The following is a 25,488-nucleotide window of genomic DNA, read 5'->3' on the forward strand; positions in this document are numbered from 1 at the left end:
GTTCTCACTTTGTTGCCCAGGTTGGTCGTGAACTCCTGGGCTCAAGTAATCCTTGCGTCGCCCTAAGTGCTGGGATTACAGGCATGAGCCAGCCACCACGCCTGGCCCTGGGTAGATTTTGAAGGATAGAGTCAAGAAGATTTCTCAGGAGTCATTGGGGCAGGGGGTGGGGGTGTGGGAGTGTGAAAGAAGGAGAGGAGTCAGGATTATTTGCCAGTGCTAGTTGGCCTGTACACCTAACAGGGTGGAGGAGAGTGGGAGGTTTAGGAAAGGAGTTTTATACTTTGATTTTAGGCATTTTAAGATTGTGATGGCAAGATATAATGGCTCATGCATGTAATCTCAGCACTTTGGGAGGCTGAAGCAGGAGGATCACTGGAGTCCAGGAGTTTGAGACCAGCCTGGGCAACATAGGGAGATCCCATGTCTTTAAAAAATAAAAAAATAGCCAGGCATGGTGGTGTGTACCTATGGTCCCAGCTACATGGGAAGCTGAGGTGGGAGGATGACTTTAGCCCTGGAGGTTGAGTCTATAGTGAGCTGTGATCGTGTCACTGCATTCCAGCTGGAGCAACAGGGTGAGACCCCATCTCCACCAAAAAAAAAAAAAAAAAAAAAACCGGAAAAGGATTTAGGCTAGGTGCAGTGGCTCGTGCCTGTAACCCCAGTGCTTTTGGAGGCCACGGTGGGAGAATCACTTGAGGCCAGGAATTCAAGACCAGCCTTAGCAACATACCAAGATCCCATTTCAACAAATTAAAAAAAAAAAAAAAAGGATAAGCATTGTGGCATGTACCTATAGCCCTAGGTACTTGGAGACAGAGGTGGGAGGATCATGTGACCACGGGAGTTTGAGATTACTATGAGCTATGATTGTGCCACTACTCTCTAGCCTGGGCAACAGTGCGAGATCCTGTCTCTAAAAAAAAAGAAGCAAGAAAGATTTGTAGAGCCATACAGGGATAAAGTGTGGTTGATGAGGGATGATCTTAAAGGCTTTTTGTGAGTGACACAATCAGGGATGACATCATGCTGTTTTTCCTCATGATCTCCAAGTCACATTACAGGGAGGTTGGGGAGGGCAGTGATTCTTGCCATTGGTTATATTGAGGGAAGGGAGCCTTTGGCAATAGCGCAGACAAGAAGGGATTTACTGAATCAAAGCAAGGATAGTAGGTGTGGAGAGAGGAATTGTTAGAAGCTAGCGGGGCACCACTAGGACCTGTCAGCTGGAAGCAGGGCAGAGTGGCGAGGAAGGAAGAGGAATAGGAGATGCCTCTTTGATTTCCTCCTTACTTGTCCTAGTAAATGAAAAGGAAAACAAGGGAAGGAAAGCAGGTTTTAGAAAAGCTTGAGCTTTGGGATACTGAGTTTAGCTGTGAAACAACCAAGTGGCTGTTGTCAGTATGTGGTTGAAGAGATGTCTGTGCTAGAGATAATGGGTTTGGGAGTGATCAATGCGTGGGCCACAATGAAAGCCTTTAGGTGTCTATCCAAGGGTACTAGAGAGTGAGAAGAGGACCTAGAACAGAACTCTGAAGAAAATTATATTTAAATGAACAGCAATACCTGGAACTTATCTTTAGCCATTAGCTCTGTTATCTACTTGTGTGACATTAAGCAGGTTTTCAACTCCCCTGATCCTTTGTTCTCTCTTCAATAAAAGGGATACTTTACTTTGTGGCAGTTATTAATAAATATGTTGCCTGAGGTACAAAGAGACAGAACTACCCAACATAAAATAGACTACTTGTTGTTGCTCATTTTAACTTTATGAAAGTTAATATATTCAGATGGTATGAGGAAATTCACAAGGTATAAATGGATATACAGTCATCTCTATCTATGGGGTCTTAGCTCCAGGAGCCCCTGCAGTTGCTGAAATCCAAGGATGTTGTCAAGTTCCTTCATATAAAGTAGCATAGTATTTGCATATAACCTATGCACCTCTAAATCATCTCCAGGTTTACATGTACTCTAAATCATCTCCAGGTTACTTAGAGTGCCTATCATGATGCCTACACATCACTTCATTCATATGGATTCCATGTGGTACTTGGTGCTCAGCTAATTCAAGTTTTGCTTTTTGGAATTTGGGGAAATTGTTTTCCCCCTTGAATATTTTCAATCCATGCTTGGTTGAATCCATAGATGTGGCACCTATGAAACTGAGGGCCAACTGTATGATGAAAACTAGGAGTAGGCTTTTTATTTTTAATCGTTTTGTCAAAGTATCTTTTCCATTGTGTTGATTGTTTTAATAAAACCTGGATATTGAATTTTGTTGAATGCATTTTTAGCATTCACTCATATAACACTAGCAATATACTACAAGTAGTGAATTAAACAGACAAAAACCCTAATCAGATGATTTTTCTCTTTATATCTACAATTACAATAAATTCCTAATGTCTAACTTTTTTTGAATTAAGATAGAAATTTTTCAACAGACCAGTTTCCTTAGAAGAAATAGAAAAAAAATTTAAGCATTATCTCTCACAAAAGCACCAGATCCAGCTGGTTTCATTGAATTCTTTTTTGAGACAACGTCTTGCTCCGCCAGCCAGGTTGGAGAACAGTGGCTCAATCACGACTCACTGCAGCCTCGACCTCCTAGGCCCAAGTGATCCTTCTACCTCAGCCTCCCAAAGCTGGGACTACGGGCACGTGCTACCATGCACCATGCCTGGCTAATTTTAAAATGTTTTGTAGAGACAGGGTCTCCCTATGTTGCCCAGGTTGGTGTCAAACTCCTGGGCTCAAGCGATCCATCTGCCTCAGCCTCCCAAAGTGCTGGGATTACAATTGTGAGCCACCACACCCAGCCTTGGTTTCATAGAATTCTACCAAACGTTCAAAGGGGCCAGATAAACCAGTGATAATGAAATTGGTTCAAGGTATAGAAAAAAAAGTAAAATTCCAGAAAAATACAAGTCGTATCTTAATTTTTCTGCTAAATACATTCAGTCTGTCAGTTCTTTGACCCTTGTCTTTTCAGTCATTACTTGGTTGAATGAAATTTATTTTCTATCACTTTCTTCAAAAAGGGCATATTTTAAAGCACCAATATTTTGAAAGTTTACATGCTGAGAATCATTTCCCATTTATACTTAGGCAATAGTTTGGCTGATTGAGTGTTTTATTGTTTCTATATTCTTTCCATGATCACTTGATGGGTAATTTTTCCCCTGTCTTCTAGATCTGGATGTTACTGCACAGAGTCTGTTTTTTTTTTTTTTTTTTTTAACCGCTTACAAAGGCCTTGGTCTTTTTGCCTCATTGCCTGATTCTTTTTCGTTGAATATCAGCAAATTTAATAGCATTTATTTTGTAATGACCGTTATTTATGGTTTTGTTCTAAACATGGTGTGCCTTTTCAATCTGTAGCCTAAAACTATTTATTGGCTGGGCGTGGTGGCTCATGCCTGTAATCCCAGCGCTCTGGGAGGCTGAGGCAGGCAGATCACTTGAGGTCAGGAGTTTGAGACCAGCCTGGCCAACATGGTGAAACCCTGTCTGTCAGCTGGGCATGGGGCCAGACACCTGTAATCCCAGCTACTTGGGAAGCTGAGGCAGGAGAATCGCTTGAACCTGGGAGGCGGAGGTTGCAGTGAGCCAAGATCGCGCTACTGCACTCCAGCCTGGGCAACAGAGTGAGACACCATCTCAAAAAAAGAAAAAAAGAAAAATTATATTTATGAACAGTTTTTTTTTTTTCTTTTGAGACCTAGTCTTGCTCTGTCGCCCAGGCTGGAGTGCAGTGGTGCGGTCTCGGCTCACTGCAGTCTCCACCCCCCAGGTTCAAGCGATTCTCTTGCCTCAGCCTTCCGAGTAGCTGGGATTACAGACACCCACCACCACCCCTGGCTAATTTGTGTATTTTTAGTAGACGGGGGTTTGCCATGTTGGCCAGGCTGGTCTCGAACTCCTGACCTCAGGTGATTTGCCCACCTCCCAGAGTGTTGAGATTACAGGCGATTCCCAAGTGTTGAATCTTTTTGCACTCCTATGTAATTTTTTTCACTGTTCCCTTTAATGTTGCTTTCATACTCTTCTCTGTCCTTGACTGCATTTTCAGCATTGTCTCTCATGTTCCACTTCTAATTTTGCCTTCATTCTTGAAACTGCTGAGCAGTTGCCTTCTGTTTCTCTCTTGAGCTCTGCCCATATATTTTGTCTTCTTCTGTTGTTCTCTCATCATTTCCACTGAGTTCTTATGTCTTTGCTTTGTGTTTCCATTTCATAGAAGCAGTTACTTCATTAAGTTTTTAAATTCATGGTACAGTGTTCATCTGCGTAGTGAAAGCACTTCTGGTGTGTTTTGTTCCACCTTTTGTCTTTTAGCATCTTTAAATAGATCCTGTTTTGGGTCCTTTCTGAGTATTCATCTTTGATTGGATTGGCTTTATTCTGGATCCCCTATTTGTAATTGGTTCTTATTGTAGCCTGGACTATATACTGGGTTTGGATAAATTTTCCAAATGACTCAGTGTCCTGTGTTTGAATTTTGTTGGCCATTACTTCACTCCTGTCAGTGCAGATAGACCCCTTAAAATGGCAAAGCCTCTCTTCCCTAGGTCCCCTGCACACTGTTCCCCACAGATGCAGCTTATCTGTGTCTGTGTGATTCCTGGTTTAACCCTAGATCCTTTGCTTTTTAACCCTTGGAACTGGTCCAAATGCCCCTTCACTGCCAGCTTCATTCCCACTGTTACACAAAAGATTTTGGTTTTCTCTGTCAGTTTGTGCTCCTCATTTTGGAGCATTATACTTCATTACTGGATTTTATCCCGAGAATTATAGCCCCAGAAATGCTCTCTTCAGGCTGGGCAGGGTGGCTCATGTCTGTAATCCTACACTTTGGGAGGCTGAGACAGGAGGATTGTCTGAGCCCAGGAGTTCAAGACCAGCCTGAGCAACATAGTGAGAACATAGTGAGAATCTATCTCTTTAAAAAAAAAAAAAAAAAAAAAGGAAAGAAAGCAATCCTCCCTTCATTGGCTCCTGAGTCCCTGTTTGATTGTCCCTACCTTTGGCAGTTCTTCTGTCCTGTGGTTTGAGATTTCAAATGTCTCCTAATTTTGCGAAAGGAGGATACTATATTTCTCTTTTTTGTTTTCCTTACTATTTCCTTACTATTCTCTGAGAGGAGAAGGAGAAAATACCACACTGGCAGTCTCTGCCTACAATACCCTTGTCCTCCAAATAAGCCAGTCATACAAGGACACATCTGAACACTGGAGGATAATCACAAGTCCCTTTATCATTTAACCCCCGTATTTTCTGTAGTTGTCAGATCACTGAATTGGGGCTCTATCCTTGGAGTTGCCTTTCAGGCTGTTAACAAAAAAAAAAAAAAAAACTTGTCTGTGGGAGAACTACATAGTTGGGTATCCCTAAACCAAAATCCATAATATGCCAAAATCTGAAACTGTTTGAGCACTGACATGACACTCAAAGGAAATGTTCCTTGAAGCATTTCTGCTTTTTGGATTGGGGATGCTGAGTCTGTAAGTATATAATTCCGAAATCTGAAACACTTCTCATCCCAAACGTTTTAGATAAGGTATACTCAACCTGTAATATGGTGATTAAGACAACAGATTAGGGAGCACTTTCTGAATGACCTTACTTACTCCCTCTGACTGTTTTTGGTATGTGTGGGTGAGTCACTATGGACCTGTCGATGTTAAATATTCAGACAGGATTTTTTTGTTGTCGATTGTTTTTGTTTTTGAGACAACGTCTCACTCTGTCACCCAGGCTGAATCACATCTTGACGCCCACCTGTAGTCCCAGGTACTCAGGAGGCTGAGGTGGGAGGAGACCTTGAACCCTAGAAGTCAAGGTTGCAGTGGCGCAATCACAGCTCACTGCAACCTTAACCTCTGGGCTTCAAGCCATCCTCCTGCCTCAGCCTCCTGAGTACCTGGGACCATAGGTGTATGCCAAGATGCCTGGTTAGTTGTTTTATTTTTCGTAGAGACTGGGCCTTGCCATGTTGCTCAGACTGGTCTCAAATTCCTGGGCTCAAGCAGTCCTCCTGCCTCAGCTCCCAAAGTGCTAGGGCTTATAGGTGTGAGCCACTGCGCCCAGCCTCAAAAATATTTTAATCAAAGTCTCTTTCTTTTGCTCCCAGTGCCCCAAATTGGGCTAGTGAGAGCCCCTTTGAGCTGGCTCAAGTGTCCTTTTTTTTTTTTTTTTTGAGACCCTCTCATGTGTCGCCCAGGCTGGAGTGCAGTGCCACAGTCTCAGCTCACTGTAACCTCTGCCTCCTGGGCTCTCAAGCGATCCTCCCACTTCGGCCTCCCAAGTAGCTGAGACTACAGGTGTGTGCTACCACGCCCGGCTAATTTTTATATTTTTAGTAGAGGTGGAATTTTGCCATGTTGCCTATGCCAGTCTTGAACTCCTGGACTCAAGCAGTCTGCCTGCCTTGGCCTCCCAAAGTGCTGGGATTACAAGCGTGAGCCACTGTACCAGGCCTGGCCCAAGTTTCCTTTTGATGACTCCCGTTAGCCTTTGAGTACTTTATTGTTTTTGATACACAGTGTCTCATGCTTTCTCCTGTTTTTTTGTTTTTGTTTTCAAATAAGCCAGTTCTTTTTGGTTCTTTTTAGTGGAGAGTACTATTTATAACCCAAGTTCTGGGTGTTAGAAGTGTTCATTGTTTCTGGTGTGTCGTTGCTTTTGGGCTCTTTCTGGGGACAGAGGTACTCAGTATAGTAAAGATAGTCATGTCTTCCTGCTGGTATTTTCCTCTTTATTATTTTATTTTATTTATTTTTTTGAGACAGACTCTTGCTCTGTCACCCAGGCTAGAGTGCAGTGGTACAATCTCGGCTCACTGCAACCTCTGCCTCCCAGGTTCAAGCGATTCTCCTCCCTCAGCCTCTGGAGTCATTGGGACTACAGGCACGTACCACCGCACCCGGTTAATTTTGTATTTTTAGTACAGATGGGGTTTTACCATGTTGGCCAGGCTGGTCTCAAACTTGATCCACCTGCCTCAGCCTCCCAAAATGCTAGGATTACGGACATGAGCCACCGCCTGTTTTAAAATCTTATGTTATTTTAAATCTTACGTTAATTAAAAAGTTTTGGCCAGGCACGTTGGCTCATGCCTACAATCCCAGCACTTTGGGAGGCCAAGGCGGGTGGATCACGAGGTCAAAAGATCAAGACCATCTTGGCCAACATAGTGAACCGCGTCTCTACTAAAAATACAAAAATTAGCCAGGCACTGTGGCACGCGCCTGTAGTCCCAGCTACTCAGGAGGCTAAGGCAGGAGAACTGCCTCTACCTGGGAGGCAGAGGTTGCAGTCAGCTGAGATCATGCCACTGCACTCCAGCCTAGTGACAGAGTGAGACTCCGTCTCAAAAAAAAAAAAAAAAGTTTTTTTCACTCCTTCTCTGGTAATGGACTCATATTGGTATTTACAGATGAAATTTAACATTACAGTTTTGTTTTGTTTTGTTTTTTGCTTTCTAAGGTTTTACACTCATTCATTACTTAATGATGGGGATACAGTCTGAGAAATGAATAGGCAGTTTTGACATGCAAACATCATAAGAGTATACTTACACAAACCTAGATGGTGTCGCCTACTACACACCGAGGCTATGGTGCTATAACTATTGCTCCTAGTTTGTAAACCTATACAGCCTGTTACTGTACTGAATACTGTAGGCAGTTGTAACACTATGGTATTTGTATATCTAAATACAGGAAAGGTACAGTAAAAATACAGTGTAAAAGATTAAAAAAAGAGGCACCTGTATCATTTGTCCGTTTGACGTAAATTAACCTCTTGCTATTTGTAGATTACTACTAACAATAAGAATACCAAGTAACTAACTTCACAGTTCTTTTTGTCCTGCAGCTAGATCCCACTAACCAGAGTGGCAATGTGTTTGAATGTCACTTGAAGTGATTCTTTGTATTTTATTTTATTTTATTTTATTGGAGACAGGGTCTCACTCTGTCACCCAGGCTGGAGTGCAGTGGTGTGATCACAGCTCACTTTAGCCTTGGCCTCCCAGGCTTAAGCGGTCCTCCTGCTGGGATTACCGGTGTGAGCTGCCGCGTGTGGCCTCCCCTCTGATTTGAATAGCTAACTTTGTTATATTGTCAAATTTTCTTGCCAGTGTTGCCATTTCAGTAGCTTGCTACCAATTAATTTGGCATCCTCTGTTGATTTCCCTTCCAATCCTGAGGCAGTCATAACTGTAATTTTTTATCATTTTAGGAGTGTTCTTACATTTGCTAAGAAATGATGTAAAATTGGGAGGAAGGTCCGTGCTTCAAGGGTCATAGTTTAAGCTGCTGTTAATCCAAATTGTCTCTGATCTTTCTTCAGGAAATTTGTCAAAAACTTACAGCATGTAAATTTATAGTATGTTTTCAGATTTATCCACAGAGTTCAGTGCAATTATTTTACTTTTTATTTTTTATGTAGACAAGGTCTTACTCTGTCCCCCAGGCTGGAGTGCAGTGGCAGTCATTACTCACTGTAACCTTGACTTCCTGGGCACAAGCTATCCTCCAGCCTTTGCGCCCCCCAAAAGCACTGTGTCTACAGGTGTGAGCCACCGCACCTGACCTGAAGTGAAATTATTATAATGATATTAACTCAAGTTTGTTACGGAGTGTTGATTAACTACATCAAGGATACTGAGAACAACTAAGGGTTAATTTCTTCAGTTTGTGGTACAAATTGATGCCTTTTAAAACAAGACAAACTCAGTGCACCTTTTGCCACATTGGTTTGATTAAAGACCAAGTATTGGTTTGTCTCTGAACTTCATAGACCTATGAAAAAGTATAACTTGCATGACTGTAACCTAGCAGAAGATTGTAAATGACCTTGCCTGTCTGCATTGTGTCTTTGTTATCTTTTCAGTAGGCCAACTTTGTCTATCCAGCATCCACCATCTGCAGCAATCAGTATTCAGCGTCCTGCCCAGTCACGAGATGTCACAACAAGAATCACACTACCGTCTCACCCTGCATTAGGGACGCCAAAACAGCAGCTTCATACAATGGCTCAGGTAAAACCAAAGGTGGATAACCACCTGTGTACTTTGTTGGGTAAAACCAAAAGTGGGCAAAATGTGCTGAGGGCCTAGTGATTCTGAAGGCATTGATTGTGTTTACCCTGGATGCAGTGGATAATGTTCTTATAACTGTGTTGTGGGGTTTCCCTCACAGAAAACAATCTTCAGTACTGGCACGCCAGTGGCTGCGGCCACAGTAGCACCTATTTTGGCAACCAACACCATTCCTTCAGCGACCACAGCTGGTAAGTCCATGATCCTCCTCTTCCTTCTACTAGGGAAAAAGGCAAGAGTGGTGGGTTAATTTTTCATTTCTCACCTTCAGTCGGAGAAAAACAACGGGCTAGAAAAATTCTCTTAACTTTTTCCAAGAGATTTCCCAGGTTTTTGAGAATCTGTAACGTGTGCAGAGAAGTTCTTGTTAAAGAATTTCCTTTTTTCCCCTGTTTCAGGATCTGTGTCACACACGCAAGCTCCCACAAGTACCATTGTTACCATGACAGTGCCCTCCCATTCCTCCCATGCTACTGCTGTAACCACCTCAAACATCCCAGTCGGTAAGTGGCATGCTGCCTCCGGACAGAAGCTTACCAGCAGTGCTGTAACCCTCAGACTAGGCCTTCACGGTGATGGCTAGTATTCATTTGTACAATTGTTGATTTCCTTTTTTTTTTTTTTTTTTCTTTTTCTTTCCTTAAGTCTCACTCTGTTGCCCAAGCTGGAGTTTAGTGACGTGATCTCGACTCACTGCAACCTCCACTTCCCAGGTTCAAGCAATTCTCCTGCCTCAGCCTCCCGAGTAGCTGAGACTATAGGCACACGCCACCATGCCTGGCTAATTTTTTTGTATTTTTAGTAGAGACGGGGTTTCGCTACGTTGGCCAGGCTGGTCTTGACCTCGTGATCTGCCCGCCTCGGCCTCCCAAAGTGCTGGGATTACAGGCATGAGCCACTGCGCCCGGCCCAATTATTGATTTTCAAAGCAACACTGAATATGACTTGTAATATTATGTATCATACAGACTTGGCATTGATGGTAGGGGAAAAAGAGTATAACAGTTCTTGAGTACTCAAACTTTAGTTTTGACTTCCTTTCTTATCAAACTATACCTTTTATAAAAATAAGCAGTACTGACATAGACAAAAACAACAGGTGAAGCAAAGATCTGGAATGAGGAAAACCTGTATACTTTGACAGATTTTTCAGGGAAAGTTTCTCAGTGACACAACAGTGGGAAGAACACCAAAGCTCAAGTGTGTTCCCCAGGTTTTCATCTGAGTGCTGCCCCCCAGTACATCACACCCATCCTAGAATTTCTTCTAGGTTTTCTTCATTTTCTTTCTAAGTATACGTATACTTTGAATTTTTAAAAAATCCCTGGAAAGTTTTTGGCAGTTCAACTTCAGTCATCAAGATCAGGGATTTGCACACTTTCTATAAACATTTTAGGCTTTGCAGACCACATAGGTGTGTGTCACCACTGCTCAATTCTGTGTCGTGAAAATAGCTGTGGACAGTATGTAAACAGATGGGTGTGACCGTGCGCCAATGGGACTCTGCTTATGGATGGAGAAATTTGATTTTTTTTTTTTTTTTTTTTTTAAGAGAAAGGGTCTTGCTGTCATCCAGGCTTGAGTACAGTGGCATAGTCATAGCTCACTGTAACTGGGGCTCAAGCTATCCTTCTGCCTCAGCTTCCCCATTAGCTGGGACTACAGGTACATGCCACCATACTTGGCTAATTTTTTTTTTTTTTTTTGAGACGGAGTCTCACTCTGTTGTCTAGGCTGGAGTGCAGTGGCGCAGTCTCAGCTCACTGCAACCTCCGCCTCCTGGATTCAAGCGATTCTCCTGCCTCAGCCTCCTGAGTAGCTGGGATTACAGGCGTGTGCCACCACGCCTGGCTAATTTTTGTATTTTCAGTAGAGACAGGGCTTCACCATATTGTTCAGGCTGGTCTTGAACTTCTGACCTCATGATCTGCCCACCTCGGTCTCCCAAAGTGCTGGGATTACAGGTGTGAGCCACCACGCCCGGCCTCTGGCTAATTCTTTAAAATTTTTTGTAGGCTGGGAGCAGTGGCTCACACCTGTAATCCCAGCACTTTGGGAGGCTGAGGCAGGGGGATCACTTGAGGTCAGGAGTTTGAGACCAGTCTGACCAACATGGTGAAACTCCATCCCTACTAAAAAAAAAAAATACAGAAAAAAAATTGGCTGGGTGTGGTGTCACATGCCTCTGTATTCCCAGCTACTCGGGAGGCTGAGGCAGGAGAATTGCTTGAACTTGGGAGGTGGAAGTTGCAGTGAGCTGAAATCGTGCCACTGCACTCCAATCTGGGTGATAGAGGGAGACTCCGTCTCAAAAAAAAATTTTTTTTTTTTTTTTTTTTGTGGAAAGAAGGTTTTGCTGTGTTTCCCAAGCTGCTCTCAAACTGCTGGCCTCAAGGAGTCCTTCTACCCTCAGCCTCTCAGAGTGCTGGGATTATAGGTGCGAGACACTGATCCTGGCCTGAATTTCATATCATTTTCATGAATCACAAAATATTCTTTTGATCTTTTTGCCCTCATCCATTTAAAAGTGTTAACTCATTCTTAGCTCATGAGACAGCAGGCTGGATTGGTCTGTAGACCATAGGTGGCCGACACCTATGCAGGGGACTGATGTCTCACTGCCATAGCATCCGAAGCAGGGACTGTGGCCTCCCAGGCAGAACGCAGCTTTCATTAGCCTGCCAGCTGTAGGCTTTATTAATAGTTTCTAGTATTGTCTCTGCCTTGCTTTTATAGTGAAGAGCATGTCATCTTATTGTTCTCTACTCTTAAAAGATACATACAGTACAGCTGCCATAGCATCCACTTAGAGATAAGACTGTTTTTTTCCCCCCCGAGACAGAGTCTTGCTGTGTCACCCAGGCTGTAGTGCAGTGGTGCGATCTTGGCTCACTGCAAGCTCCGCCTCCCAGGTTCACGCCATTCTCCTGCCTCAGCCTCCTGAGTAGCTGGGACTACAGGCGCCCACCACCACACCCGGCTAATTTTTGTATTTTTTTTAGTAGAGACGGGGTTTCACCATGTTAGCCAGGATGGTCTCGATCTCCTGACCTTGTGATCTGCCCGCCTCGGCCTCCCAAAGTGCTGGCATTACAGGTGTGAGCCACCACAGTCGGCCGAGATAAGACTGCTTTTTGTGAAGAGGACACCCTGACATACTGGTGACGGGACATAAAGTGTGGGTTCCAGCCCCTCTGAGCAAACTTTGAAGCCCATTTTCTGGAATAATGGTAGTAGCCAGAAAGTCCCTACTCCTGTTCTAGGGTGACTGGCCTACACCAGCCCTTAAGTAGGTGCTCAGCCTCACAGAAGTCTTTTAGCACAGAGGGTGCTGCTACTGGGTCTTTTCTGCATCACTGCTTACTATGACTTGCCATTGGAGAGACCAAATTTTTCCTGTAACCTTCTGAATTTAATTCATATTTGTCAAAAGAAGTTTGTTTTTTTTGTATCTGTTTAGCATTAACACACCCGTTGAAAAGGTAGTAAATTGTCCATATTGCCATTTCAGCCCATTTCCTTCCTCTGCCTGCATCATCGGCTCTCCTGAGTGCTATCATGGCAGAGCCAAGCCCAGACGCTTAACGTTTATCAAGTCAGGAGCCTCACTCGGGTATTTGTATCTATGATCGAAAGTCAGACCAATAAAGAGGGGCCATTGTGGCCCAGAGGGACTGTCTAGTTTCCTTCTGACCCTCCACCATGAAGGATTTTTTAGAGATTGGTTCTTGTGAATGTCCTTCTATCTTCCTAAGAGATCCCACTGTGGAAGTAGACTCACTAAAAAGTACCAGGAAACATACATACATGTATTCCTATGTTCCATAGGGTTTATGCTGTCATTTTGTTTTTCTCTTTTATGCTAACCCCAGTATTTCTGTATTATAATAGGATCTCTCTAAGAAAGGTAGCTCAATTGAGAAGGGAAACCTGATATAACCCTAGACCACTAATTTTCAAGTTGGGAAGTAAAACATACGTATTAAAATCACCTAAGTGACTTTTTCCAAGTGAGCTTGCCCTCTCCAGGTGATATTAAATCCGAATTCAGCTATTCTTATTAGGAATATGTTGGCTCAGAAAAAAAGCCTAATAAATCACAAGTATAAGGTTTTTGCCTGTATTCCAATGGAATACCAGTCTTATTTTCTTCATGTTCTGGTCAACATATGATCATGTTCTCAGAATTATAGAAAGCAAAATCTGGTGATCACATTATTCAGAAAATAGAGAAAAGTTTTGGAGATAACATTATGACAGACTTAATGTTTTCTGTGCTGTATAGTTCCTTGGTTTTTATTTAATTATTGAGAATGTATGGTTTTTTCTTTTCTTTTTTTTTTTTTTTTGAGATGGAGTCTCACTCTATTATGCAGGCTGGAGTGCAGTGGCATGATCTCAGCTCACTGCAATCTCCCAGGTTCAAGTAATTCTCCTGTCTCAGCCTTCTAAGTAGCTGGGATCACAGGCACGCACTACCACACCTGGCTGATTTTTGTCTTTTTAGTAGAAACAGGGTTTCACCATGTTGGCCAGGCTGGTCTCGAACTCCTGACCTCAATTGGTCCGCTCGCCTCGGCCTCCCAAAGTGTTGGGATTACAGGCGTGAGCCACCGCATCCAGCCTTTATGGCTTTTTAAATTAGAAAACAAGTAAAGATTTAAATTAATGGCTGAGTGGTGGGGTGTGTCTGGTTACCAACCACTGGCTAGCTACTCTGTCACATGGCAGCTTCATTCCTACTGGAAGCATCATTTTCTCCTACCTTTCATGGGGCTCAGTGAAAAAACAAGGCTTAGTTGCCCCCTGCTCACCATCCCCACTGCTTACCTCCCTGATGGAAAACTCTATCATGCCAACTTCTCTTTGCATTGGCCAATAGATGCGATCTTCAGTGGTCAGATGGGCATTCCTGTTATCACCCTGCAAAAACTTCTCCAGCTGCCTCCCACAGGAGCTGGCTGGGCATCACAGTGGGTCTGTGCAGCTTACCTTTGGTGTTAAATGCCCTGCATTTAGGGTAATATGTTGGCATCCTCCTAGTCTAGTCTCTTTGTTAATGTGCCTCTCACTGGTGTAACGGGTTTTTACACAGATGGAAGCTGTCTGTCTATATTTCTGATATAGATCACAGCTTTTCTTTCTGAATTCCCAGGCATACTGTTAATAGATAGATCTATAAAAGATAGTGTCAAGTATATTCTAGTTCAGCTATACCTTCCAAACAATTGGATTGCAAGTTTTAAAGGAGTACACATTTGGAGCCTCAGATTGAATCTGAAAACTCTATGGTCATTGATTTTGATTTTGCTCTGAAGTATTATATAAAATCGTAGGACATTCAGAGGACCTTAGAAATTATTAAGTGATCTAGAGAAGGTGGCCTTATAGGTGAAGAAACAGACTTGGGAATTAAAGTGGTCTTCTCATTGCTAATTAGCTACATTTTATAATTATGGACCTAGAGTAGAAACTAAGGTTGTTTTTTTTTTTTTTCCGTTTTTTAATCCAAAATTGTGTGTGTTTGTTTATTTATTTTGAGACAGGGTCCCAGTCTGTGAGTGAGGCCGGAGTATAGTGGTGCAGTCATGGCTCACTGTAGCCTTGAACTCCTGAACTCAAGTGATCCTCCTGCCTCAGCCTCCCACAGTGCTGAGATGACAGATGTGAGCCACCGCGCCTGGCCTATTTTACTTTTTAAACAGTTTACCCCTTTTAAAAACAGGTCATTAAAAAGTCAGGTTGGGAGAAAAGAGCCTGGTCACTTCTATCTTTGTTTCAGTATTAATTTTGAAGCCTGCTTTAATAACAGTAGGAATATATCAGTGAATGATAGGATTGAAATAATTCTGTTGAACTTTGTACTTATTTTTCATTTTTTATTCTGAGTAAAAATCCAGACTTATTTTAATTGTTTACTTTCCTAAGATTGCTGCTAGCCAAGAATGTTTTGGCATGCCAAAAAAAAGTGTAGAATGGTCATGGAATTGGCGTTTACTGTTTGCAGCCAAGGTGGTGCCCCAGCAGATCACGCACACTTCTCCTCGGATCCAGCCAGACTACCCTGCCGAGAGGAGCAGCCTGATTCCCATCTCCGGACATCGGGCCTCTCCCAATCCTGTGGCCATGGAAACCCGAAGTGACAACAGGTAGGAGGCTGCGTGTCAGTTATTCTGCCTCACTGTGTCATTAATCGTTCTGCTTTATCAGCATAAAACAAAGTGTCCCACAAATACGGCCTATATTTATTACTCATGTTTTCAGATTTTCCCCCGAACGTAACACTTCGTATAATTCCTTTCTTTATGTGCGATTTTTTTCAAGCCAGTCTCCTTTTGATGGATGTTTTCCTAGTATCCATTTTTTGGGTTTTGTGTGTTTAATATTTTTTGGCCATTTTGAGAGTAAGGGTTGCAGCATTATGAGCATTTATCCATAAGTACCTCCGTTTGTAGCACAGAAGAGTAAAGACGTTCTTTGACGTCACCGCGGTACGGTTATCTGAAAGGATTCTGAGCTCTCCCTTCTCTTTCCCTCATGGATATTTTTGAAGAGTGTGGAGAGGCCGGTTGTTTTGGGGAATTTGATACTGTCACATTGTTTCCTCATGGTTACATTCAGGTTATACCAGGTAAGCAGTGTGTTCTTCCCATTGCATCAGAGAGCTCCTGCTGTCTGTTTTTCCCGTATTGGTTATGTTAACATTCATTACTTAGTGAAGGTGATATTTGCCGGCTTTTTCTACTGGAAAAGCATATTTTTCTCCTTTGTAAACAAGTAATCTATATGGAAATATCTGAGTATAAATATCCTGTTCTCCAGTAAACATTCATTCAATAGTTGTAGATCTATAATTAATTCCTGGCTGAATCAATTATTAATATGATAGTTGCAAAATAGTGAGTTTTTTAACACGTTGTCTATATATATTAGCTGGCATTCTGATGTAAAGAAACTTTCTCTTATCAACCCCCATTTATTTATTATGTTGAGCATTTTATTGTTTTTTAATTGGCTCGGCCTTGTAGATTTGCTTTTATTCATTATTAGAATCCATTGCTGTCATCTATTTTGGTGCTCACATGATCTCATTTGGTCTTTGGGTGTTCTTTTTGTCTGCTTCTGTGGATTTCGCCACATCCCCTCTATTCTAGCCTTTCCTTATTTCCCAATGATGAGATATTCTAGATTCCTGTTGAACTTTATCTGTCTGGCTCTGAAATCTGCTGTTTCTCCAAGGAGCCCTTTGTCATTTACAAACCAAGATCTGGGCATTAACCCTGCTTGTTGCTATGGGTTGTCATTCTTCTAGGCGCTTTGAGCAGGCAGAGGTAGAAAGTATATAATATTTTAAGAACATTTGAGTTCATACTGATATCTCTAGTTCAACCCCATTGCTTCCCCCATTCCATGTTTGTATCTGCCTCTCCCATAAAGAACCCTATGTAGTATACACAAAGTAATTTCAAAAGCAGGTTATTGTTAAGTGTTCTAATTTGATCATTTGTGTCTAGGAATTCTTACAGATTTTGATACACTGATATGTCCGTCCACCTTGTTGAACACTCCTATCAAATGTTTATAGATTCTCTAAATAATTATGTAAATTAGCTCTAAATGTTTATAGATTTATGAATTTCCTATGTATATGTTTATTTTGCCTACAAATAAGGACAGTTGGAGGGGAAAGCAAGAGGGTCTTATCATTTTCATTTGTTTTTTGTTTTGTTTTTGAGACAGGGTCTTGCTCTGTTGCCCAGGCTGGAGTGCAGTGGCACCATCATAACTCACTGCAGCCTTGACTTCTGGGCTCAAATGATCCTCCCACCTTAGCCTCCCAAGTAGCTGGGACTACAGGCACATGCGATCATGCCTGGCTAAGTTTTTTTATTTTTTATAGAGATGAGGTCTCACACTGTTGCCCAGGCTGGAGTGCAGTGGTGCAGTCTCAGCTCACTGCAATCCCTGCCTCCCAGGTTCAAGTGATTCTCGTGCCTCAGCCTCCTGAGTAACTGGGATTATAGGTGTGTGCCACCACACCTGGCTAATTTTTGTATTTTTAGTAGAAGACGGAGTTTCGCCATGTTGGCCAAGCTGGTCTTGAACTTCTGTCCTCAAATAATCTGCCTGCCTCAGCCTCCCAGAGTGCTCAGGCTGGTCTCGAACTCCTGAGCTCAAATGATTCACCTGCCTCAGTCTCCCAAAGTGCTAGGATAGCAGGCATGAGCCACTGTGCCTGGCCTACTTCTATTTTCTTAGGCATTTATATCATGAATAACTATTGACTGCTGTTGAATATTTTTATCTTTTATGTTTTAAATTATTGTTCTCTTTTAATTTTTAAAATTTATCTAAAACATGAATAGACATTTTGATGTTGAAGCATTTCTCTCCCTATGATAAACTTTATTTGATCATGATGTATTTAACTTTATATGGTACTTAATTTTATGTAGGATTTTTTTGTTGTTGTAGTGAGTTAGATTTGTTTATAATCTTTGTTTTGTCATATTGTTCTGTTCCAATATTAGTATCAAGGCTATATTAAGCTCAAAAACTAAACTAGGAGCCAGGTGGCACATGTCTATAGTCCCAGAATTCAGGCAGCTGAGGCAGGAGGCTTGATTGAACCTGGGAGTTCAAGGTTATAGTGTGCCATGATTGTGCTGGTGAATAACCACTACACTCCAGCCTGGGCAACATAGCAAGACCCTGTCTCTAAAAAAATAAAAATGAATTGGATCCCATTTCTTCTTTCCATTGTTTCTGAAGCAGTTTGAGTGAAATTGGGATTCTTTGTTTTACGTATTTTTAATGAAATTGGCCAGTGAAACCTATTTCAGTTGAGTGTAGTTCACGAGGAATTGAGCAGGGAGGATTCGATTACTGAGATTTTGTGAACTGGTTTTCAGACTTATTCTCAAAAATCACGCATAGAATATTATCTATGTTTTTACATTTATTGATATAGGTATTTATAGTATCCACTTTTTTTTTTTTTTTAATTTTGTGTTCTTGGTGTGTGTCCTGTGATGTAAGAGTTTGTTTGGGACACAATTTAAGCAAACCTTGTTTGACAGTTCTGAAGGATACAAAGAGGAGCTGGGGTATAGGATCATTTGAAAGTGAAGAAGAAAATGACTATTTTGTTTGCTATCATCTGTTCTGTCTCTAGACCGTCTGTTCCCGTTCAGTTCCAATATTTTTTGCCAACTTACCCCCCTTCTGCATACCCACTGGCGGCACATACCTACACCCCAATCACCAGTTCCGTGTCCACTATCCGACAGTATCCAGGTATGAGCCCTGCCTTTTAGATGACTTTTCACAGTTTAACTTTTGCCAACAATAACGTAGAAATTGATGAGGGGTTATTTTTTGTATGAGATTAATTATTTCAGCTTCTGTTTTCAGATTCAGATAAATTGTGAAGCTTGAAGATCTTAAATAATCATCTTTGTGATCTATAAAAGGTTGTTACTCATTAGTGATATTTGCATAGTATTATGCCACCCTGAGGATACTCATGTTAATAATTTTTGTTACTCCTTAAAATGACAGTAGTTACAATGAATAGAGCTGCACTTTTATAGGGTTTCCATTGTTTTATGCAAATATTGGCTGTATTTTTTAAAAATTTATAAAGGTTTGTTTATAATAACTTTTACTTTAGGTTCCATGGTACTTGTGCAGGTTTGTTATATTGATAAATTGCATGTCACAGGGATTTGGTGTACCAGTTATATGTTTTTTAGTTCAGTTATGCTCTCCTCTCATCATGATGATGTGTGAATAGTGTTCTTTTTGCTAATCCAGGAAAAACAATCCTTAAATGTCAGAGTCTGTGTAGTCTTTTACTGTGGGACCCTCAGGTCACTCTGGGCATCAGAAAGCCTTATTTCCAGCCAGGTGCAGTGGCTCAAGCCTGTAATCCCAGCACTTTGGGAGGCCGAGGCAGGGCAGGCAGATCACTTGAGGTCAGGAGTTCAAGACCAGCCTGGCCAAACATGGAGAAACCCCATCTCTACTAAAAATACAAAATTAGCCAGGCATGGTGGCACATGCCTATAATCCCAGCTACTTGGGAGGGTAAAGCAGGAAAATCGCTTGAACTTGGGAGGCAGAGGCTGCAGTGAGCCACGATTGTGCCACTGCACTCCATTCTGGGTGACAGAGTGAAACTATCTCAAAAAAAAAAAAAAAAAAAAAAAAGAAAGCCTTATTGCCTGGGGCCGGGCGCTATGGCTGATGCCTGTAATCCCAGCACTTTGGGAGGCCATGGTGGGCAGATCACTTGAGCCCAAAAGTTTGAGACCAGCCTGGGCAATATAGGGAGACCCCATCTCTACAAAAAATTAAAAAATTAGTGGTGCGTGCCTCTAGTCCCAACTACTAAGGAAGCTGAGGTGGGAGGATTGCCTGAGCCTAGGAGGTTGAAGCTGCAGTGAGCCATGATGGCGCCACTGCACTCCAGCCTAGGTAACAAAGTGAGAGCCTGTCTCAAAAAACAAAAAAACAAAAAAGACAAAAGAAAGTGTTATTGTTGCCTGGATTGTGGACATTGCCCTCCTGCAATGTATGGACATTGCTCCATACATGTCCTGCAGCGTATGGGCATTGCTCCATACGTTGCTGTATGGCAGCCAGCGGCATGTGTGGCCACAGAGCACTTGAAGTAGGTTAGTACATAAAAAACTAGATTGTTAATTTTGTTTAATTTTGAGAAATTTCAAGTATGTTTGGAACAACTTAGCAATGCAAACCTACTTTTTCAGTTGTAGGCTTTATGAAATCAAAATACAGATTAAGCATTTCTGATAAAAATTCATGAGATGTACTCGAAGAGTAAAATATACCCTAGATTTTGAAGACATAATATAAGAAAAGAGAATGTAAAATATCTTGTTAAGAATTTTTAGGCCAGGCGCGGTGGCTCATGCCTATAACCCTAGCACTTTGGGAGGCTGAGGAGGAAAGTCGCTTGAGACTAGGAGTTTGAGATCAAGCTAGATGAGACCTAGTCTCTACCAAAAATACAAAAATTAGCCAGGCATGGTGGTGTGTGCTGTAGTCCCAGCTGCTTGGGAGGCTGAGGCAGGAGGATTGCTTGACCCCAGGAGGTTGAGGTTGCAGTGAGCCATGTTGTTTGTGCCACCTCACTCAAGTCTAGGCAAGAAAGCGAGACCCTTGTCCCAAAAAAAATGTTTATTAATGACATATTGAAATGGTAATATTTTGAATATATTGGGTTAAATAAAATATATGATCGAAATTAATTTGGTCTGTCTCTGTTTTTTTTGAGACGGAGTTTCACTCTGTTGCCCAGGCTGGAGTGTAGTGGTGTGATCTTGGCTCACTGCAACCTCCACCTCCCAGCTTCAAGTGATTCTCCTGCTTCACTGTCCCCAGTGGATAGTATTATAGGCGTGCGCCACCACACCCAGCTAATTTTTGTATTTTTAGTAGAGATGGGGTTTCACCCTGTTGACCAGGCTGGTTTTGAACTCCTGCTCTCAAATGATCGCCTGCCTCGGCCTCCCAAAGTGCTGGGATCACAGGCGTGAGCCACCGTGCCTGGCCTGTTTCTTTTACTTTTTTTTTTTTTTTTGAGACAGTCTTTCTCTGTCACTCAGGCTGGGGTGCAGTGGTGCAATCATACCTCACTGCCTCCTCAAATTCCTGAGTTCAAGGGAATCCTCCCATCTCAACCTCCTGAGTAGCTGGTACCACAGGCATGTGTTATGATGCCAAGCTAATTCTTTAATTTTTTATAGAGATGGGGTCTTGCCATGTTGCCCAGGCTGGTCTCCAACTCCTGGGTTCAAGCATTCCTCATACCTCAGTCTCCCAAAGCGTTGGGATCATAGGCACAAATCACCACACCGGGCTCTTTTTACTTTTTTATTGTAGCCATTGGCAAATTTAAAGTTGTGTGAGTGACCCACTATGCCATTGAACAGTGCTGGTCTAAAATTTCAAACATTGTGAGATACTTGTTTATTTAGGGAAAAGGTAGCTTATAAGTGTAAGATATTTAAATAGCTTTGAAAACAAGTTCCTACATCTCTGGATTGTTTTGATGACTGAGGAAAAAGTCCCATCTCTGGATTGTTTTGATGACTGAGAAAAAAGTCCTCTGTGTTTATTTTATTTCCACAGATAGTGAGAAATTCCTCCTTTTTTGTTGGTTTCTGTGTATGCTCTTGTTTTCTTTTTTTAAATATACACAGTAGATGGGGTGTTTGCCTTGTAGGACATAGGACATTTGCTTGTTCTCTGTTTCTGATGGATATGTGCCATTTGAAATTCATAACTACTGTATTTCAAAACCACCTGTGATAGTGGCCCTATCAATTAAAGCAGAGGTTCTTGACCTGGGACCTCTGGGTGTATTTCTGACGTTTTATATTAATTGTTTAGCACGGTTGCCTGGCTAATATTTGCAATTTAATAGCTGATTGCCTTTTTTCTTGTTTTAATCATATTTCTAGTAATCTGTAGAAAGACAACATCATATTGGTAGGAAGTGAAAGGAAATAACAATCCCAAGTATATTAAGTTTCAAGTAACAGTGTTTATTTATTTTTTTTTCAAACCGTGGATTTAGATCTTATACAGTGGAGGAAATCTGTTTTTAGTGTTTTTCTCTTTGTGTGGACTGTGTGAAATGAAGCTAACCTTCTTGTAGTTACCTTTTGCATCATTTTTAGTTTCAGCTCAGGCTCCAAACTCTGCCATCACAGCTCAGACTGGTGTGGGGGTAGCATCTACCGTCCACCTAAACCCCATGCAGTTGATGACAGTGGATGCATCGCATGCTCGACATATTCAAGGGATCCAGCCAGCACCCATCAGTACCCAGGGCATCCAGCCGGCCCCTATCGGGACCCCAGGGATACAGCCTGCACCACTTGGCACACAGGGAATTCACTCAGCAACCCCAATCAACACACAAGGGCTTCAGCCTGCACCAATGGGTACTCAGCAGCCTCAGCCTGAAGGAAAGACTTCAGGTAATTTTGAATTTTTGCATAGAAGGTGGTTTGGAGAAAAGAAATAGATTTGGGTTTAAATCCTTTCTCTGCCACTGGCTTTGTCGTCTTCATAATTTCTCTAGGCCTTTGTTTCTTCTTTGTATTAATAATATGAGTTGCTTAGAACTTACAGTTTCAGGGTCACTGTAAACGTTAGAAATAATATACCTCACTGTAATCCCAGCACTTTGGGAGGCTGAGGCGGGTGGATCACGAGGTCAGGAGATCAAGACCATCCTGGCTAACGTGGTAAAACCCTGTCTCTACTAAAAATACAAAAAAATTAGCCAGGCGTGGTGGCGGGCGCCTGTAGTCCTAGCTACTCGGGAGGCTGAGGCAGGAGAATGGTGTGATCCCGGGATGCGGAGCTTGCAGTGAGCCGAGATCGTGCCACCGCACTCCAGCCTGGGCAACAGAGTGAGACTCTGTCTCCAAAAAAAAAAAAAGATGTAATATACATCAACAGCCCTAGTATTCATTTGCACATAATGAGAAGTGTTATCTTTTCTAAAAGCTCCTAGTTGTGGGAAAAAAATTCACCTTATAAGTAGTATTCTCATTGAAGATTTTCTTCAGAATTGTACATAAAGCTGTAAAATCTTATGCTGATGTTAGCTAATATTATGAATTCTTAAAAAGAAATACCAGTGGAATAACATTTTGAAAAATGGAGTAAGTCACTGTATTTAGATCTTTTTGAGACAGAGTCTCACTCTGTCACCCAGGCTAGAGTGCAGTGGTGTGTGATCTTGGCTCACCACAGCCTCAACCTCCTGCGCTCAAGTGATCCTCCCACCTCAGCCACCTGAGTAACTGGGACTATAGGTGCAAGCTACCATGCCTGGCTAATTTTTGTATTTTTAATAGAGACAGAGTTTTGCCATGTTGCCCAGGCTGGTCTCAAACTCCTGGGCTCAAGTAGTCTGCTCACCTTGGCCTCCCAAAGTGCTGGGATTACGAGCATGAGTCATTACACCAGCTAGGTTATTTTTTTTTTTTTTGGTTGAATTTAAGGTTCCATGTGTTTGGATTATTATTAATTAGCCATTTCTCTGATGTAGTTTAAAAAAACAAAATGGCTGCTTCTCAGCCAAGGCACTGATTTTTTTTTTTTTTTTTTTTTTAAAGACAAGGTCTCACTCACTCTGTTGCCCAGCTGGAGTACAGTGGTACAATCATGGCTCACTGTAGCCTTGACCTTCTGGGCTCAAGCAGTCCTTATGCCTCAGACGCCCATGTAGCAAGGACTACAAGTGCATGCCACCACACCTGGGTAATTATTTTTGATTTTTTGTAGAAACGGGATATAGCTTGTTGCCCAGGCTGGTCTCGAACTCCAGAGTTCAAGCTATCCTTCAGCCTTGTCCTCCCAAAGTGCCGCGATTACAGGCATGAGCCACTGCGCCTGGCTGGAGCTGTGAATTTTAATTGTTCTGTAGACCTTGAATTCAACTATTTAATCAAAGTCTCTGGTTTTTTATTACTAAATTAAATGTCTATGATAGAGATGCAATTTACCCATAATGACCCACCTGGTAGGATGGTGTACTACATATTTAAGGGCACCTGCCAGAAAACTCATGATATTAAGTTGACTCCTATGAAATTGCCATTTTTATAGGTCAAAAACTGTCAAACACGGGTATTTTCTGATTATGACCTCATGCTCACCAGTATTTTGATGCTAACTTTAAGTGTATAGTTAAAATATCTGTTAGTTGAATGTGTTTGTAAAGATAGACTGGGGAGGGTACCATTATTGAGGGTTGAGAGAGATTGGTATTTTACAAAAACTGAATGAGTGCATTTCTTGAAGTGTACATTGGAGCATGCTATCAGGCTGGTAGATGGTGTTTTTTATTTGTGGCTCTTGTATTAAGCCTTTCTTGTCTGTCAGTTTTCTTATCTCTAAAATGGGAATTACAACGATGGTAAGAATTATATCAGTAAAAAATGTAAAGTTAACTAGTAGAGTGAGAGACTATACTAGATACTATGTACTTTGTTCACCTTATCTCATTTATTAGTAACTGTGATTATAGAGCAAAGAAAAAATAATGGTATGGGCCAGGTGTTGTGGCTCACGCCTGTAATCCCAGCACTTTGGGAGGCCAAGGCGGGTGGATCACTTAAGGTCGGGAATTCGAGACTAGCCTGGCCAACATGGTGAAACCCCATCTCTCCTAAAAAATACAAAAATTATCCAGGTGTGGTTGTGCATGCCTGTAATCCCAGCTACTCTTGTGGTTAAGGCAGGAGAATCACTTGAACCTGGGAGGTGGAGGTTGTAGTGAGCTGAGATTGCACCACTGCACTCCAGCCTGGGCAACAGAGCAAGACTCTCTTTCAAACAAAGAAAAAGAAAAAATGATGGTATGGATCATGCATCAGTAGACTTAGTAACTGCTCCCATTTAGCTATCTGCTCTTTGTCGGATGAACATTGTGCTCCTTTCCCTTATCAGTTTGAAATTGGACAGTTAGAACATGGATACCTAATTTTAGTGGTCTCATCATTTTTATTTATGTCTTCTGTGGCATTTTGTTTCCCTCTCTTCAATGTTCTTTCCTGTTGCCTCTCTCCTCTAGCAGTGGTGTTGGCAGATGGAGCCACAATTGTGGCCAACCCTATTAGCAATCCATTCAGTGCTGCACCAGCAGCAACAACCGTGGTGCAGACCCACAGCCAGAGTGCTAACACCAACGCTCCTGCCCAGGGCTCATCGCCACGGCCAAGCATACTCCGGAAGAAACCTGCCACAGATGGGTGAGTAGACCTGGTAGTGCCAAATGACACCTCTGGTTCTGGATATAACTGGTATACATAATAGGCACTCTTATCTAATGCTGGTATCAAACTCATCTCTCATCTTCTGTGGTGTGTTAAAATTTCCTCCAAAACAACTTGACCACAGGATTATTCAGTAGAGCCTTACCCAGCTGAGACTGTAAGATCTTAACAAATCCTGGAGTCAGTGAGGTGTTAGTTTGTAAGCATCTGTTGCATACTGCTTTAATTCTCTCTAGTTCTGGAACTTCAATCATAGAACTTTTAAGGTAGTTTACAAGTAACTCTTGGGCTTGTGTAGGTAGTTACATTGACTCATACTGTATACTTCATTCAGCATGAATCATTGCTGTTGAAACGGGAAAAGTTCCCTTGTCCCCCTCTCAGGGCGTGCAACAGTGGGAGTGGCTCGCTTCTTCATTGCCCTGCTGCTCAAACCTCTAGGGGAGCATACAGACAGGCAGGCTGTGGCACTCCAACCCTACAGCAGTGTCTAGAGGTGAATGTTTACAGCTGAAACCCCAGTGGGCATGTGTTACAGAGTGCTCTTTTAGT

General features: G+C 42.1%; 1 protein-coding gene across 19 annotated transcripts in view; it reads left to right on the plus strand.

Moving 5' to 3' along the window:
- SAP130 (Sin3A associated protein 130) overlaps positions 1-25,488 on the plus strand; it is an 87,398-nt gene that overhangs the window by 17,123 nt on the left and 44,787 nt on the right. For 7 of the 19 annotated variants that reach the window (XM_024243455.2, XM_024243463.2, XM_054549128.1 and 4 more), the window contains exons 8-14: positions 8,905-9,052; positions 9,213-9,303; positions 9,511-9,615; positions 15,120-15,261; positions 18,288-18,409; positions 21,823-22,125; positions 24,735-24,912. In XM_024243455.2, the coding sequence (XP_024099223.1) occupies positions 8,905-9,052; positions 9,213-9,303; positions 9,511-9,615; positions 15,120-15,261; positions 18,288-18,409; positions 21,823-22,125; positions 24,735-24,912 (1,089 nt within the window). The remainder of the gene's footprint in view (positions 1-8,904; positions 9,053-9,212; positions 9,304-9,510; positions 9,616-15,119; positions 15,262-18,287; positions 18,410-21,822; positions 22,126-24,734; positions 24,913-25,488) is intronic. The other 12 variants (XM_024243458.2, XM_024243464.3, XM_063712689.1 and 9 more) reach the window with 3 other exon arrangements.

Source organism: Pongo abelii, chromosome 11 (genome assembly GCF_028885655.2).
Source record: "Pongo abelii isolate AG06213 chromosome 11, NHGRI_mPonAbe1-v2.0_pri, whole genome shotgun sequence".
Taxonomy (NCBI): Eukaryota; Metazoa; Chordata; class Mammalia; order Primates; family Hominidae; genus Pongo; species Pongo abelii.